We start from the raw sequence: 16,690 nt of genomic DNA, 5'->3' as shown, positions 1-16,690 counted from the left end.
GCAAATGCGTGAGGCAAGATAACCTGTTATTTTAGATGCAGTATTAATAAAGCTTGAAACATGATCTAAAGAATGTTGTACTTTACCCAGAAAGAAAAATAATTTATTTTTAATTGTGATAAAATATGCATCATAAAAATAATTTTAACCATTTTTTTTTGTTGTTTTTTTTTGTTTGTTTGTTTGTTTTTCATTTTTATTGAGATTGTTCAGATACCATACAATTATCCAAAGATCCAAAGTGTACAATCACTTGCCCCTGGATACCCTCATACAGCTGTGCATCCATCACACTTAATTTTTGTTCAATTTTTAGAAACTTTTCATTACTCCAGACAAGAAATAAAGTGAAAGATGAAAAAAGAAAAAAAGAAAAGGAAACTCTAATCCTCCCCTATTCCTAACCAGCCCTCCTCAATTGTTGACTCCTAGTATTGATATAGTATGTTTGTTACTGTTTATGAAAAAATGTTGAAATACTAACTGTAGTGTATAGTTTGTAATAGGTATATAGTTCTTCCCTATATGCCCCTCTATTATTAACTTCTAATTGTATTGTCATACATTTGTTCTGGTTCATGAAGTGATTTCTAGTATTTGTACAGTTGATCATGGACATTGCCCACCATAGGATTCAGTTTTATACATTCCCATCTTTTGACCTCCAACTTTCCTTCTGGTGACATATATGACTCTGAGCTTCCCCTTTCCACCTCATTCACACACCATTCGGTGCTGTTAGTTATTCTCACGTCTTGCTACCAACACCCCTGTTCATTTCCAAACATTTAAGTTCATCCTAATTGAACATTCTGCTCATACTAAGCAACCACTCCCCATTCTTAAGCCTCGTCCTATATCTTGGTACCTTATATTTCATGTCTATGAGTTTACATATTGTAATTAGTTCCTATCAGTGAGACCCTGCAATAATTGTCCTAATGTGTCTGGCTTATTTCACTCAGTATATTGCCCTCGAGGTTTTGTCATCAACCCATTTTTTTTAATATGGTTTTGTTCACTCACCATACATTCCATCCCAAGTAAATAATCGATGGTTTTCTGCATGGTCATACATTTATGTGTTCACCACTTTCACCACTATATAAGAGCATCTACATTTCTTCCACAAGGCAGGAGGGAGAGTCAAAGAAGGTAGAGAGGCAAAAGAAAGAGGAAAAAAAAAATGACAGCTAGGAAGCAGCAAAAGGAAAAATAACCTTAAATCAAAGTAGAATAAAGAATCAGACAATACCACCAATGTCAAGTGTCTAACATGCCTCCCCTATCCCCCCCTCTTATCTGCATTCACCTTGGTATATCACTTTTGTTACATTAAAGGAAGCATAATACAATGATTCTATTAGTTACAGTCTCTAGTTTATGCTGATTGCATCCCTCCCCCAATGCCTCCCCATTTTTAACACCTTGCAAGGTTGACATTTGCTTGTTCTCCCTCGTAAAAGAACATATTTGTACATTTTATCACAATTGTTGAATACTCTAGATTTCACCAAGTTACACAGTCCCAGTCTTTATCTTTCCTCCTTTCTTGTGGTGTCTCACATGCTCCCCATCTTCCTCTCTCAACCGTATTCATAGTTACCTTTGTTCAGTGTACTTACATTGTTGTGCTACCATCTCCCAAAACTGTGTTCCAAACCACACACTCCTGTCTTCTATCACCCTGTAGTGTTCCCTTTAGTATTTCCTGTAGGGCAGGTGTCTTGTTCACAAAGTCTCTCATTGTCTGTTTGTCAGAAAATATTTTGAGCTCTCCCTCATATTTGAAGGACAGCTTTGCTGGATACAGAATTCTTGGTTGGTGGTTTTTCTCTTTCAGTATCTTAAATATATCACACCACTTCCTTCTTGCCTCCATGGTTTCTGCTGAGAGATCCGCACATAGTCTTATTAAGCTTCCTTTGTATGTAATGGATTGCTTTTCTCTTGCTGCTTTCAGGATTCTCTTTGTCTTTGACATTTGATAATCTGATTATTAAGTGTCTTGGCATAGGCCTATTCATAAGTCTTCTGTTTGGAGTACGCTGCGCTTCTTGGATCTGTAATTTTATGTCTTTCATAAGAGATGGGAAATTTTCATTAATTATTTCCTCTATTATTGCTTCTGCCCCCTTTCCCTTCTCTTCTCCTTCTGGGACACCAATGATACATACATTATTATACTTTGTTTCATCCTTGAGTTCCCGGAGACATTGCTCATATTTTTTCATTCTTTTCTCCATCTGCTCCTTTGCGTGTAGGCTTTCAGGTGTTTTGTTCTCCAGTTCCTGAGTGTTCTCTTCTGCCTCTTGAGATCTGCTGTTGTATGTTTCCATTGTGTCTTTCATCTCTTGTGTTGTGTCTTTCATTTCCATAGATTCTACTAGTAGGTTTTTTGAACTTTTGATTTCTGCTGTATACATGTCCAGTGCTTCCTTTACAGCCTCTATCTCTTTTGCAATATCTTCTCTAAACTTTTTGAATTGATTTAGCATTAGTTGTTTAAATTCCTGTATCTCAGTTGAAGTGTACGTTTGTTCCTTTGACTGGGCCATAACTTTGTTTTTCTTAGTGTAGGTTGTGATTTTCTGTTGTCTAGGCATGGTTTCCTTGGTTATCCAAATCAGGTTTTCCCAGACCAGAACAGGCTCAGGTCCCAGAGGGAAGAAATATTCAGTATCTGGTTTCCCTGCGGGTGTGTCTTAGAAAATTGCTCCACCCTTTGATGCCTCAGGTCACTGTGCTTTTCTGCCCAGCAGGTGACGCCTGTTAGCCTATAATTCTTGACTGGTGTGAGGAGGTATGGCCGTGTTCCCCCAGGCTCTGGGGTCTGGTTCTGAATGGAAAGGGCCCCACCCCTTTCCTCCTAGAGAAGACAGACCCCTCAGGTGGAGGTCATTAGCATTTCAATGGTTTCGCTCTCTGCTTGTGGTGTCTCCACCCTTCCCAGAGTCACAGCCCTGGAAACTGAAAATGACTGGGGCTTTCTCCACTGAGCCAAAAAAGAAACAGATAGTCCCCTTCTGAGAGTCTCTGGCTCTCCCAGGTCAGTCGTCACCCAAAGCCTCTGTCTGTTTTTTTGGGGCTGCGTACCTGTAGTGAGCAGTTCACACTCCCTACTTAAAACCCCAGTTGGAGCTCAGCTGAGCTGTATTCACTTGCTGGGAGAGAGCTTCTCTGTGGCACCACGCGGCTCCGCAGCTCGGGCTATGGGGGAGGGGGTCTCCCGACCTGGTTCCTCAGGTTTTACTTACAGATTTTATGCTGTGTTCTCGGGCATTCCTCCCAATTCAGGTTGGTGTATGATGAATGAGTGGTCTCGTTTGTCCCCCCACAGTTATTCTGGATTATTTACTAGTTGTTTCTGGTTTTTTGTAGTTGTTCCAGGGGGACTACTTAGCTTCCACTCCTCTCTATGCCGCCATCTTGCCCAAGTCCTATTTTAACCATTTTAACTGGACAGTTCTTTGACATTAAATGCATTGAAAATACTGTGTGACTTTTGCCACTCTTTCCAGACTATTTTCATCATCCCAAACCAAAACTCATTCATTTAGCAATAACTCCCTACCCCCATTCCTGGTAACCACAATTCTTTCTGTCTCTATGAATTTTCTGAGTATTTCATATAAGAGGAATCATACAATATTTGTCCTTTTGTGCCTAACTTATTTTGTCCAATATGGTGACTTCAAGGCTCGTTCCTGTTGTAGCATGTACGAAGTGCTTCACTTCTTTTTACCTTCCTTTTACAACTGAATAATATTCCGTTGTATGGATATACCATATTTTTTTTATCAGTTCATCTGTTGATGGACACATGGGTTGCTTCCACATTTTGGCCTTGTGAATAATGCTGCAAGGAACCCTGGTGTACAAATGTCTTCCCTGGTCCCTGTTTTCTGTTCTTTTGTGTATATACCTCGTTGTAGAATTGCTGGGTCATATGGTAATTCTGTGTTTAAGTTTCTGAGGAACTGTCAAATTGTCTTCCACAGTGGCTGTATCATTTTACGTTCCCACCAACAATGTTTCCAACACTTGTTGTTTTCAGTTGTTTTTTTTTTAATAACCATCTTAGTGGGTATGAAATGGTACCTCAGTGTAGATTTAATTTGCATTTCTCTAATGGATAATGATGTTGAGCATCTTTTCAAATACTTAATTGGCCATTTGAATGTCTTCTTTGGAGAAATGCCTTTTCAAATCCTAGGCATTTAAATTGGGTTGTCTTTCTGCTATTGAGTTGTAGCAGTTCTTTATATATTATGGATATTAGACCCTTGTCAGATAAATCATTTCCAAATATGTTCTCCCATTCTCTTTTCACTTTTTTGATAATGTCTTTGATGCACAAAAGTTTTTAATTTTGATGACCATTTTATCTATTTTTTTCTTTTGTTGCCCCCTTGCAAAATCTAAAAATCCATACCTATTAAAAAAGTCCTGAAGATATTTCTCTATGTTTTCTTATAAGCTCTAATGTTTAGGTAATTGATCCATTTGCAATTAATTTTTGTATATGGTGAGAAGCAGGGGTCCAAATTCATTCTTTTGCATGTGTATATCCAGTTGTCCCAGCACCATTTGTTGAAAAGACTATTCTTCTCCCCCATTGAATGGTCTTGGCACCCCTTGAAGAAAATCAAGTGGCCAACAGATGTGTGGATTTAACTTTGGAATCTAAATTGTATTCCATTGGCCCATTTGTCTATCCTTAAGCCAATATCACGCTGTTTTGATTACTGAAGCTTTATAGTAAATTTTTAAATCAGGAATTGTGAGTCCTCCAACTTTGTTCTTTTTCAAGATTGTTTTGATTATTTGGGGCCCCTTGCAGCCCTGTACAAATTTGAGAATCAACTTTTCTATTTCTGCAAAAAAGGCTTCTGGAATTTTGATAAGAATTGCATTGAATTTGTAGATTGCGTTAGGCAGTATTGACATCGTCACAATATTACGTCTTCCAATCCATGAACCAAGGATGTCTTTCCATTAATTTAGCTCTTCTTTAATATCTTTCAGCAATGTTTTGTAGTTTTCCATATAACAGGTCATTCACCTCCGTGGTTAAATTTATTCCTAGGTATTTTATTCTTCTAGATACTTTTGTAAATGGAATTGTTTTTATTTTTTCACTTCCTTTTCAGATTGTTCATTACTGGTGTATCAGTACTAAACTGACTTCTGCATGTTTATTTTGTATCCTTTAATGTTGCTGAATTTGTTTATTGTTCAAGTAGCTTTCTTTTGTAATCTTTGGAATTTTCTATATAAAGGATCATGCTGTCTGAAAATAGGGATAGTTTGACTTCTTCCTTTCCAATTAGATGCCTTTTATTTCTTTTCGTGCCTGATTGTTCTGGCTAGAACTTCCAGTACAGTGTTGAATCACAGTGGTGACAGCAGGCATCCTTGTCTTATTAGTGGTGACAGCAGGCATCCTTGTCTTATTCCTGATCTTAAGGTGAAACCTTTCAGTCTTTCACCATTGAGTATGTTTCCTGTAGGGTTTTCATAAATGTCCTTTATCATGTTGAAAAAGTTCCCTGCTATTCCTACTTTTCTGTGTTTGTGTGAGTGTGTGCGTTTACCACAAAAGGATGTTGGATTTTATCAAATGCTTTTTCTGCATAAGTTGAGATGATCATTTGTTTTTTCCCTTCGTTCTATTAATGTAGTATATTAAAATGATTGGTTTTCTTATGTTGAACCATCCTTGTATTCCTGGAATAAATCCCACTTGGTTATGGTATGTATTTTGGTTTGCTAAAGCTGCCAGAAAGCAAGATACCAGAAATAGTTTGGCTTTTACAATGGGGATTTATGAGCTTACAAATTTACAGTTCTAGGTCCATGAAAATGCCCAAATTAAAGCATCAACAGGATAATACATTTTCTGAAGAAAGGTTCCCGGCATCTGAGGACACCTCTGTCACATGGGAAGCACGTGGCTGGCGTCTGCTAGTCCTTCACTCCTGAGTTTTGTTGCTTTCAGCTTCTGGATTCAGTGCCTTCCTTTCTGAGCTTCTGTGGATCCTCTCTTAGCTTCTCTGGGGCTTTTCTCTCTGTGATCTTTTCTTGGCTTCATCACTCTGCATTTGAATGTGTTTTATCCTCTTATAAAGGACTCTAGTATGAGGTTTAAGACCAACTTTGAATGATATGGGTCACATCTTAATTGAAATAACCTAAACAAAAGGTTGCACCCACAAAAGGTCTACACCCACAGGAATGGATTAAAAGAACATGGCTACATAACAGCTTCAAACTGCTATGGTATTTCATCCTTTTAATATACTTTTGGATTTAGTTTGCAAGTATTTTGTTGAGGATTTTTATAATTTATTCATAAGGGATATTGGTCAATAATTGTCTTTTCATGTGCTGTCTTTATCTGGGTTTGGTATCAGGGTAAAGCTGGCCTGATAGAGTGAGTTGGGAAGTACTCCCTCTTCTTCTACTTTTTGGAAGAGTATGAGAATAATTGGCATTAAATCTTCTTTAAAGGTTTGGTAGAATTCAACAGTGAAACAATCCAGTCTTGGACTTTTCTTTATTGTTAGGTATTTAAGTACTGATTCAATCTCTTTACTTATAGGTCTGTGGAGAGTTTCTATTTCTTCTTGCATCAGATTAGGTAATTTATACCTATGGTGGTTTTGAGCTATGTACCCCAGAAAAACATGTTTTTAAACTTAATCATTCCTGTGAATGTGAACCCAGTGTAAGTAGGACCTTTTGATGACATTACTTAAGTTAAAAGTGTGGTCAAACTGAATCAGGATGGGTTTTAATCTTATTATTGGAGTCCTTTATAAGAGAATGAAATTTAGGCAAATAGAAGAAAGCCACAGAAAGCAATGAGTTGAAGGTCAGTTGTACCTGGAAGGAAAGAGAAAGACCAGAAGAGGCTATCATGTGCATTGCTATATGACACAGGAGCCAAGGACCAAAGATCACTGGCAACCAGCACCAGAATGCCAGTCTTTGGGAAGAAAGCATTGCCTTGATGATGCCTTGATTTGGACTTCTAGCTTCAAAACCGTGAGCCAATAAATTCCCATTATGTAAGCTAACCCATTGCATGGTATTTGCTTTAGCAGTGAGGAAACTAAAACAGTATGTTTCAAGTAATTTGTTTTTTCATCCAGGTTTTCTAATTTGTTGGCATGTCATTGTTCATAGTACCCTCTTATAATCCTTTTCATTTCTTTAAAGTTGGTAGTAATGTCTCCATTTTTATTACTGATTTTAGTTATTTATGTATGCTCTCTTTTTTCTTTGTCATTCTGGCTAAAGTTTTGTTGACTTTATTGATCTTTTAAAAAACCAACATCTGGTTTTGTTGATTCTCTCTTTAGTTTTTCCATTCTCTATTTCATTTATCTCTTCTCTCATCTTTACTGTTTCTTCCCTTCTACAAACTTTGGGTTTAGTTCGCTCTTCTTTTCCAGTTTCTTTAGGTGTGAATTAGGTATTGGTTTGTGGTCTTTCTTCTTTTCTCATGCAGTCATTTAGAGCTATAAATTTCCCTCTGAGCAGTGCCTTCACTGCAACCAATGAGTTTTAGGATCAATATGGCAGACCCTTGTCTTCCCCTAGGTATTTATAGAATCCCAGATTCTCAAGTTTTTCTTATAATATATAATTCCTTCCATGAAATGTAATATAAAACCAGAGACCACAAAGAAATTATAAATACAGGATTAAAAGCATGTATGAACCATCACTTGCTTAGATATCTTTACTTTTTATAAACTCATATCATTAGCACTCAACAGTTTGTTTTCTTTCTAGGATGTGTGTGTATACATTTTACCAGTCTGAAGGCATTACTACTTACACATTAACTAAAGAAAAATAAAGCCGCATAAGGGGATATAGATGCTGGACTTGAAATAGGATCACATACCAGATTAATTATTCATCCAGACACACTAGCCTCATATCATGTTTTAAATAGCTGCCTCAGTGAATTAGAAAAGACTCCCCATACCATATGAAATGTGGAATGTTAAATTGAAGAAAAGGTATCTATTTAAAACTAGTTAGGAAAACTGACTATTAATGTATATTATAAGCCCATTCATCTGTATCTATTATCTGGCCTCTGCCTTCCTTTCTGATCTCATTTCCTATTACTCTTCCTAATTGCTAACCTCCACCCACTGGCTTGCTTTCTTTCTTGAACCCACCAAGTTCAAGACCTTCATACTTGCTGTTCCCTCTTCCTTAAAAACTCTGTTACCCTGGATTTCCACATTGCTGGCTCCTTTTTAACCTTAACTCCTCAGCTCACCTTCTCAAAGATAACACCTAAAGCAGTTTCCTAGGCTGCTTCGAAAAATACCATGAAATAGTTTGGCTTTAACCATAGGAATTTATTTCCTTATGGTTTTGAGGCTGGAAAAATTTCCAAATCAAGGCATCATCAAGGCAATGATTTCTTCCCGAAGACCGGCTGCTGGGGATCATTGGCTCCTCTGTCACATGGCGAGTCACATACTGGTGTCTGCTAGTCTCCCCCTTCTCTTCCAGGTTCATTGATTTTAACTTCTTGCTTCAGTGGCTTTTCTCTCTCTCTCTGTTTGAATTTCATTCTCTTATAAAGGACTCTAGTAATAGGGTTTTGACTGATCGTGATTGAGGTGGGTCACACCTTACTAAAGTAGCCTCATCAAAAGGTCCTACTTACAATGGGTTCATACCCTACAGGAATGGATTAAATTTAAGAACATGTTTTTCTGGGATACATATAACTTCAACCCACCCCAAGAGCCCTCACTGCAGTCACTTTACCGTTATAATTTTATTTTTCATATTATCTTTCTTACAAATTGTTGTTTGTCTGTTATGTCTCTGTGCTGGTTTTGATCTATTACGTCTCCCACAAAAGCCATGTTCTTTAATGCAGTCTTGTGCATGGGACTTATTAGTATTTGATTAGGGATTGAAACTTTTTATTGAATGTTTCCATGGAGATGTGACTGACCCAACTGTAGGTGAGAACTTTTGATTAGATCATTTCCATGGAGATGTGGGCCCCGCCCATTAAGGGTGGGTCTTAATTAGATCACTGGAATCTTTTAAGAAAAGCTGAAAGAGACATTTTGGAGAGAAATGAAGATATGTAATCCAGAGTTTTCCCCCAGGAGAAGCTAAGAGCTGACACAGACCAGATACTTGGAGATGCTAAGAGATGAAGCCCAGAGTTTGCCCCTGAGAAGCTAAGAGAGGATCTCCAAGAAGCTTAGATGCACAGGAGGTAAAGAAGCTAAGAGAGACAGAAGCCCAGAGACATTTTGGAGAAAGCAATTTTGAAACTCAACCCAGGAGCATAGGACCAGCAGATGCCAGCCACATGCCTGCCCAGCTGACACAGGTGTTCCAGACACTGACACAGGTGTTCTTCAGTGACGGTATCCTCTTGTTAATGCCTTAGTCTGGACACTTTTATGGCCTCAAAACTGTAAATTTGTAACCAAATAAACACCCTTTATAAAAGCCAATCCATTTCTGGTATTTTCTGTAATGGCAGCATTAGCAAACCAGAACAGTCTGTATCTTTCTCTTACACATACACACACAAATCTAATTGTTTCAGTGAAGGCAATGCCCATATCACTTTTGTTCATCAGCATCTACAATAGTGTTGTACATGTAGTGCACACTCAGATATTTGAAATACCAGTGTGAAAGTCTTTTTTCTTCCTACGTGTCCCCCACCTCTGTGAGGTAACCATGATAATATTGTTTTGTAGACTTAAACTTTTTTCAGTGCACATACAAATAAATATTCATATATTTGTATATATATGTTATATATGTTTGTACTGATATACAAGGCATATTTTTCTGTAATTTAGCTTTTTCATTAACAATATAAAGGGGTATCATAGCTGTATAGTTTTCCACAGTATCAATATACAGTAATTTATTTAAATATTCTTATCCTGCTGGGTGTTTGGTTTATTTACAGGTTTTTTCTTTGGAGGGAAGACAGTGTTGTCTTTTTTTTTTTTTTTTTTTTTTTTCTATTTACCAATCATGCTGCAGTGAAAATCCTTCTTCTTTTCTGTTTCAACAGTTATTTGAATGTGTGCATAGAAATGATTCCTAAAAGTAGAAATGCTGAGGATATATGTGCATTTAAGTTTTTGATAGGTATCTTAAGTTGCTTCCACAATGCTTACCAGTTTCCACGTCCATCAGTGGTATGTTGATGAGGATTATCCCTTTCACCCTCAACATCACTGATTATTATCCATATTTTTAGTTTTTGCCAATATGATAGGCAAGAATGATATCATAACTTTTTTTAATTCTTTTTTTCATTTTATCTCATTTGATTTTTTAATTTTTTAATTTTTTTTAAATTCAGGTTTATTGAAATATATTCACATACCATACAGTCATCCATGGTATACAATCAACTGTTCACAGTACGATCATATATCACCACAATCTACTTCTGAACATTTTCCTTACATCAGAAAGAATCAGAATAAGAATAAAAACTAAAAGTAAAAAAAGAATACCCAAACCATCCCCCCATCCCACCCTATTTGTCATTTAGTTTTTATCCCCATTTTTCTACTCATCCATCCATACACCAGATAAAGGGAGTGTGATCCACAAGGTTTTCACAATCATACTGTCACCCCTTGTAATCTACATTATTATATAATCATCTTCAGGAGTCTAGACTACTGGGTTGGAGTTTGGTAGTTTCAGGTATTTACTTCTAGCTATTCCAATACTTTAAAACCTAAGAGGTGTTATCTATATTGTGCATAAGAATGTCCACCAGAGTGACCTCTCGGCTCCATTTGAAATCTCTCAGCCACTGAAACTATTTTGTCTCATTTTGCATCCCCCTTTTGGTCAAGAAGATATTCTCAATCCCACGATGCCAGGTCCAGATTTATCCCCAGGAGTCATATCCTGCGTTGCCAGGGAGATTTACACCTCTGGGAAACAGGTCCCATGTAGGGGGGAGGGCAGTGAGTTCACCTGCCCAGGTGGCTCAGTTAGAGAGAGAGAGGGCCACATCTGAGCAAAAAAGAGGTACTCAGGGGGAGACTCTTAGGCACAATTATATGCAAATTTAGCCTCTCCTTTGCAGTAACGAGCTTCATAAGGGCAAGTCCCACGAAGCCCTTATGAAGGGCTTGGCACATCAAACTGCCAGTCCCAATGTTTGTGACGACATCAACACCAGTCCAGGTGAGGAAGTCCAACACTTCTGCACCTTCCCCCAGCTCCTCGGGGCAGGGGGGGGGGGGCGCTGTAAATATATTTTTTATTCTCTGCCCAAATTACTTTGGGATGTGTCACTGTTTCACTCTAACCTATACTAACCTACCATATCTCACTTCCTATTCAAAGTTCCATGTAATTGTGTTTGAACAAACCGACTGTAGAGTTATACTGTTTAGAAAATATAGATCCTGCACGAAATAGACATCTCTTCCCTTGGTCCCACATGGAAGTTGAAGTTTTAAAACACAGTCAGTTTCAACCTTTACCCTTTGGCCCGGTTTGCCCTAGTCTGAACCAGATCTGCTTCATTCATGATATCATAACGTTTTAATCTGTAGTCTCTAATTAGTTGTAACTTTACATCTTTTATACATTTATTAGTCATTTATGTTTTCTCTTTTGGAAACCAACTAAACATATTCTTTATACATTTTTATACTGTTTTTTTCTTTTTCTTATTGAAGTCTAGGCACTTTTCAATACTCCAAATAAATACCTATTATTGAAAATATTGTTACTATTATTATTGTTTGTTGTTGCAGTAACAATTTATTGACTATGTACCAGGTTTTTTACATGCAGTTTCTCATTTCAAACTCACAAAAAGTAGATAACATTATTATCCTCATTTTAAGATAAGGAAACTATCTTAGATAGTTATGATATGTACCCAAGTATAGTGAATAGTGAATAGGTACTCTTAAACACTGTTGCTGAGTTGATTTATTCAACTTCTTTGGTGGGCAGTTTGTAGTAACTGTCACAGTTTTAAATGTGTATGCACTTTGTCTCAACTACTCTATATCTAGGAGTTTTTCATACACATACATGGACAAAGGGTGTGGACCAAGTACATTCATTGTAATATAGCTTGTACAAAAGATTGCAAAACCTAAATGTCTGTCAGAGTGGACTGGTTAAACACAGTGCCTACTTAAATATATATAGGAAATTGTGTTGGTTGGAATGGTCACACCTTTTGAAAAAAAAATTTTAATGTTTGGTTTGGGATTAATTTTACTACATTGTTCATCCTAGCTGTTGGATTTGTCAGTCCATCTTTGTGGACATTGATCACTTCTCAAATGATTAAAACACATAAAAATATTATGCTGGTTAACAAATTTTTATATTTAGGGAAGTACGAGGAATAGATTGAAAATGTATTGAAAGACAGAACTACTCCCTGCACAGCCAAGATTTATAGAGCACACATAAATGAATATGAATAAGAAATTCTCATTCCCCAAAGTCATATACCCAAGTAAAGAAAAATCCCACAATGCATTAAAATTTGGTTATGGTAAAACATCTGCATCCAACTGACTGAAAGCTCAACTAAAACTAAACACCTAAAAAGTGAACAAACCATCACAGACGTCTTCAAAGCTATTCTAAGAGAATTCCTATCCTACCCTGTCCTGTCCTGTCCCGTCCTGTCCTATCTTATTCTACCCTACCTTACCCTACCCTACCCTGTTCTAACCTATCTAAAATGAGTTGTTATGATTTGTTAGTAGTTAAAATAAACAAACTTTTGGTAAATCAGTAAGATAGTAAATTCAGCAAATGGTTATTTGGAGAATTGATTAAAAAAAAAAAAAAGGCCATTTGAAAATTGGCCATTTGAAAAGAGCCCTTGCCTGTACAGTAAAATGACACTAAGTGGCAGAACCCAGAATTGAGCCTAAATCTTATCATGCTCTGATCAATATTTTTTCTGCTTCCTCACACTCTGTAAATTGTAGACATGAGTAGGATGAGATATAAGGCAATAAAAATGTATGCAATAAAGTTTAAGTTATTTTAAGACTGATTGCCCTCCTCCAAAACATATATATGATACAGTAATTGGATCCTTTGGGAGAAGATGTTGGAATACTAGCTGAGAGAGCTTGGTTAAATCACAAAGTTCTGATATGAGTGCCAGGGTGGACATATTTAAACATTTCTTTTTCTTTGAAACGGTTGTTCCTTCTACTTGGACACTTGAAACTAAACTGAATTGTGGGGTTGGGATGACAGAGCTAACCAGGCTACTCCATTTTCAGCTTTTCCCCTTTTACCAATATGGAAAACCATTAAAGATCTTCATCCAGGGTATATTTATTCTCTGCAGTGTTTAAAGGGACAGTTACCAGGACATAGACCTTAGCCCCACATTGTAGACATTACCATGTGGATATAGGTAAACTATTCTAGAATAAGGGGAGATTTAGCATCTAATTGATCCTGCTTAGTACATTTTTGTTTTTTTAAAGAAAAAAAAAATCACTGTATTTTGTCCTATATCCGTAAAAGAAGGAAAGGTGTTTGTGCCACCATTGATTGTATCTAGCATTTAAGAGGCAATATGTTACAGTCTTCATACTATAATGAAAATATGAGGAGTTCAAACTGAATTTTATACATCAAAAAAATGAGATGACTTGGTAGATGGGTAGCAAGATGGAAAATGGATATTCAGATATTTATTATAAAATTCTTTAGACTTTTTTATGTTTGAAATTTTCCATAATAAATGCTAAAAAAAACCTCTGAATTTTAGACCTAGCTCTACTTCTTAATAGTAGTGTGCTCTTAGAAAAAGTTCTTAATTTCTCTATAATAGAAATCAAATAACCTGAAAGTATTTTGAAAACTAAACTCTTGAACAAAAGTGGTAAAATAGTGCTATTATTTCCCCTCTTGGTGATTTCAGTATCCTTTCTTAGTAAAACAGTGTGCTTTGTGAGTTTTTGTTTAGTGAAGCAATCTCAGAGAAGTCCAGATCAGTTTGAAAAGGGGAAGAGAATTTTGTGCTTGGCTTCTTTGATGAGAAGAAAACTACCACACAGCCTTCAACTGCAAGTATACAGGCAGGTCTCTCTGAAGGCCGTTTTCTACAGATGCTTCTAAGGAAGAAGGAAAAGCTTAAAAATAAGCCTATGAATCAGATTGCTTTCTTTTTCAGGAAGTAGTAGGGGACACATTAGAAGAACTGTGGATCTCCTACAATTTTATTGAGAAGTTGAAAGGGATCCATGTAATGAAGAAATTGAAGATTCTCTACATGTCCAATAATCTAGTGAAAGATTGGGGTAAGCTGGGGTTGGCTCTTTGCTAGTCTTCTACCTCCTGTTTATAGAAAATAGCCAAATATGGAAAAAGATGTAAAATGGGAACTTTTCTTTCTAGGCAGAGAAATAGCTATAGAAGTTCCTATATTTCAGCTAAATGCTTGAAATTTATATTTAAATATTTACTTAGCGTAAATACAGTTGGATATGTCTTAGTCCTATTAATCATGGAAAAAAATTATTTGTCCAAAGACTGAAAGGAATCAATTTAAGTTTAATAATTTGGGGGTAGTGGGGGTGAGATTTGTTTCATTTCTATATTACTTTGTTTTTTAATCGAGCCCTGCTGTGTGCCGTGAACTATGCCAGGCTCAGGAGATACACAGATGAGTAGGACATTATCCCTGCCCTCAAGGAGTTCACAGTTTAATGGAGAAGATGAGTTTATAAACTAATCATTATAAAACTGTATGATAAGTTCTGTAGTAGAGATTTGAATGAGCTGCTTTAAGAATTTGAAGATGAGGGAATGTTGTGCTGGAAATTGGTTTGTTGTTCTTTTTGATTCTGAACCTCAACAACTCTTCTCAGACCATCCTTATGTCTAGCATAAAGGTAGAACAGAATGTTTTCTGTTTCCCTCCCTTTCTGTAATGTCTTCAGAGAATGACCTTAGATGGTATAACTTCTCTTACTTCAAAAGTTCAAACAACTAGTTGTCCTGAATAGTCACGAACTATTGTGGGGGTTTGAATTTAGCCCCACAAATTGCAACAGTAAAACATGCCATTTTAATATAGAATATATTTTTTATACTCGTAGCTGAATTTGTGAAGCTGGCAGAACTGCCATGCTTGGAGGACCTGGTGTTTGTAGGCAATCCCTTGGAAGAGAAATACTCTTCTGAGGGGAGCTGGATTGAAGAGGCAAGCAAGAGAGTGCCCAAACTGAAAAAGCTGGATGGTGAGTGACTGAGCACTGGCTTAGAAATGTTTTCTAGGTATAAGAATTGAATTTTGGGCATGGAATGATGAAAAAGAAGCAAAACTAAAGAAAATGATACATTGTCTCTAGTCTCCAAGGCCATTTCTGTCCATAGTAAATTTAATTGTCCAGGTTTGGGTCAGGATGAGAGAAAAACTCCTAGGATATTTAGACTGGTACAAGGTCACTCCTGGACTAAAAGCTTATAAGAAAGCTGGACTTATTTTCAAGTCACAAAGGTATTATTTTGCAGAATAATTAGATATAACTGGTAAATAGTAGCTTTTCCTCAGTTGAATCAAAATTTTAATGTTCTCTCGCTCTCTCTTCTAATTTTAGTTTCCCAATATCTAAGACTGGCATCTGTGTCAATAGATATCCCTAATTGACTGGGTTCAAGTCCCAACTCCATCACTTAATCGCTTTTGTGACCTTGTGCTAATTAATCTCACTAAACCTTACTCTTTTGAAGTCTAAAAACTAGAGATGATACTACTACTGCTAATTAATCCTTTTAGAGACTACCTCATTATGTTGCTGAGTATTAAACGAGGTAATGTATGTTAAGCATTGAGCACAGTGCTTAGCACAGAGTAAATATTCAACAGACATGTTATCCTTATCATTATGTAATCATTTTAGTAAATTTTTATCACGGTTATATATATATAACATAAAATTTGCCATTTTAACCACTTTATGTATACAATTTAGTAACATTAATTACATTCGCAATGTTGTGCAACTATCACTACTGTTTCCACACTTTTTCATTAACCCAAACAGAAACTTTATACCCAATAAGCAATAACTCCCCATTCCTCACTTCCCCCAGCTTCTGAGAAGCCCTAATCTACTTTCTGTCTCTATAAATTTAACTATTCTAATGCTTCATGTAAGTGAAATAACACAATATTTGTCCTTTTGTGTTTGGCTTATTTCACTTAACATAATGTTTCCAAGATTCATCCATGTTGTAGCACATATCGGAACTTCATTCCTTTTTATGGCTGAATAATATTCCACTGTATATATATATTACATTTTTAAAATTCATTCTTCTGTTAATAGACACTTGCATTGTTTCCATCTTCTGGCTATTGTGAATAATGCTGTTACAAACATTGGCATGCAAATATGAGTCCCTGTTTTCAATTCATTTGCCTATTTGAGGTCCCTTGAAATTTCAGATGAATTTTAGGATGGATTTTTCCATTTCTGCAAAAAATACTGTTGGGCTTTTTTAGGAATTACATTGCATTTGTATATTGCTTTGGGTAGTATTGTCAACTTAACAATATTAAGTCTTTCAGTTCATGAGCACGGGATGTCTTCCCATTTGTTTAGGACTTCTTTAATTTCTTTCAGCAGTGTTTTAC

At 36.4% G+C, this 16,690-nt stretch overlaps 1 protein-coding gene across 1 annotated transcript in view; it reads left to right on the top strand.

Moving 5' to 3' along the window:
• DNAL1 (dynein axonemal light chain 1) overlaps positions 1-16,690 on the top strand; it is a 70,958-nt gene that overhangs the window by 44,562 nt on the left and 9,706 nt on the right. The window contains exons 6-7 of the mRNA XM_037832332.1: positions 14,222-14,348; positions 15,150-15,290. Of these exons, the coding sequence (XP_037688260.1) occupies positions 14,222-14,348; positions 15,150-15,290 (268 nt within the window). The remainder of the gene's footprint in view (positions 1-14,221; positions 14,349-15,149; positions 15,291-16,690) is intronic.

This window comes from Choloepus didactylus, chromosome 4 (genome assembly GCF_015220235.1).
Source record: "Choloepus didactylus isolate mChoDid1 chromosome 4, mChoDid1.pri, whole genome shotgun sequence".
Taxonomy (NCBI): Eukaryota; Metazoa; Chordata; class Mammalia; order Pilosa; family Megalonychidae; genus Choloepus; species Choloepus didactylus.
The sequence above is the reverse complement of the archived record's forward strand: the minus strand, read 5'-3'. Positions and strand labels throughout refer to the sequence as shown.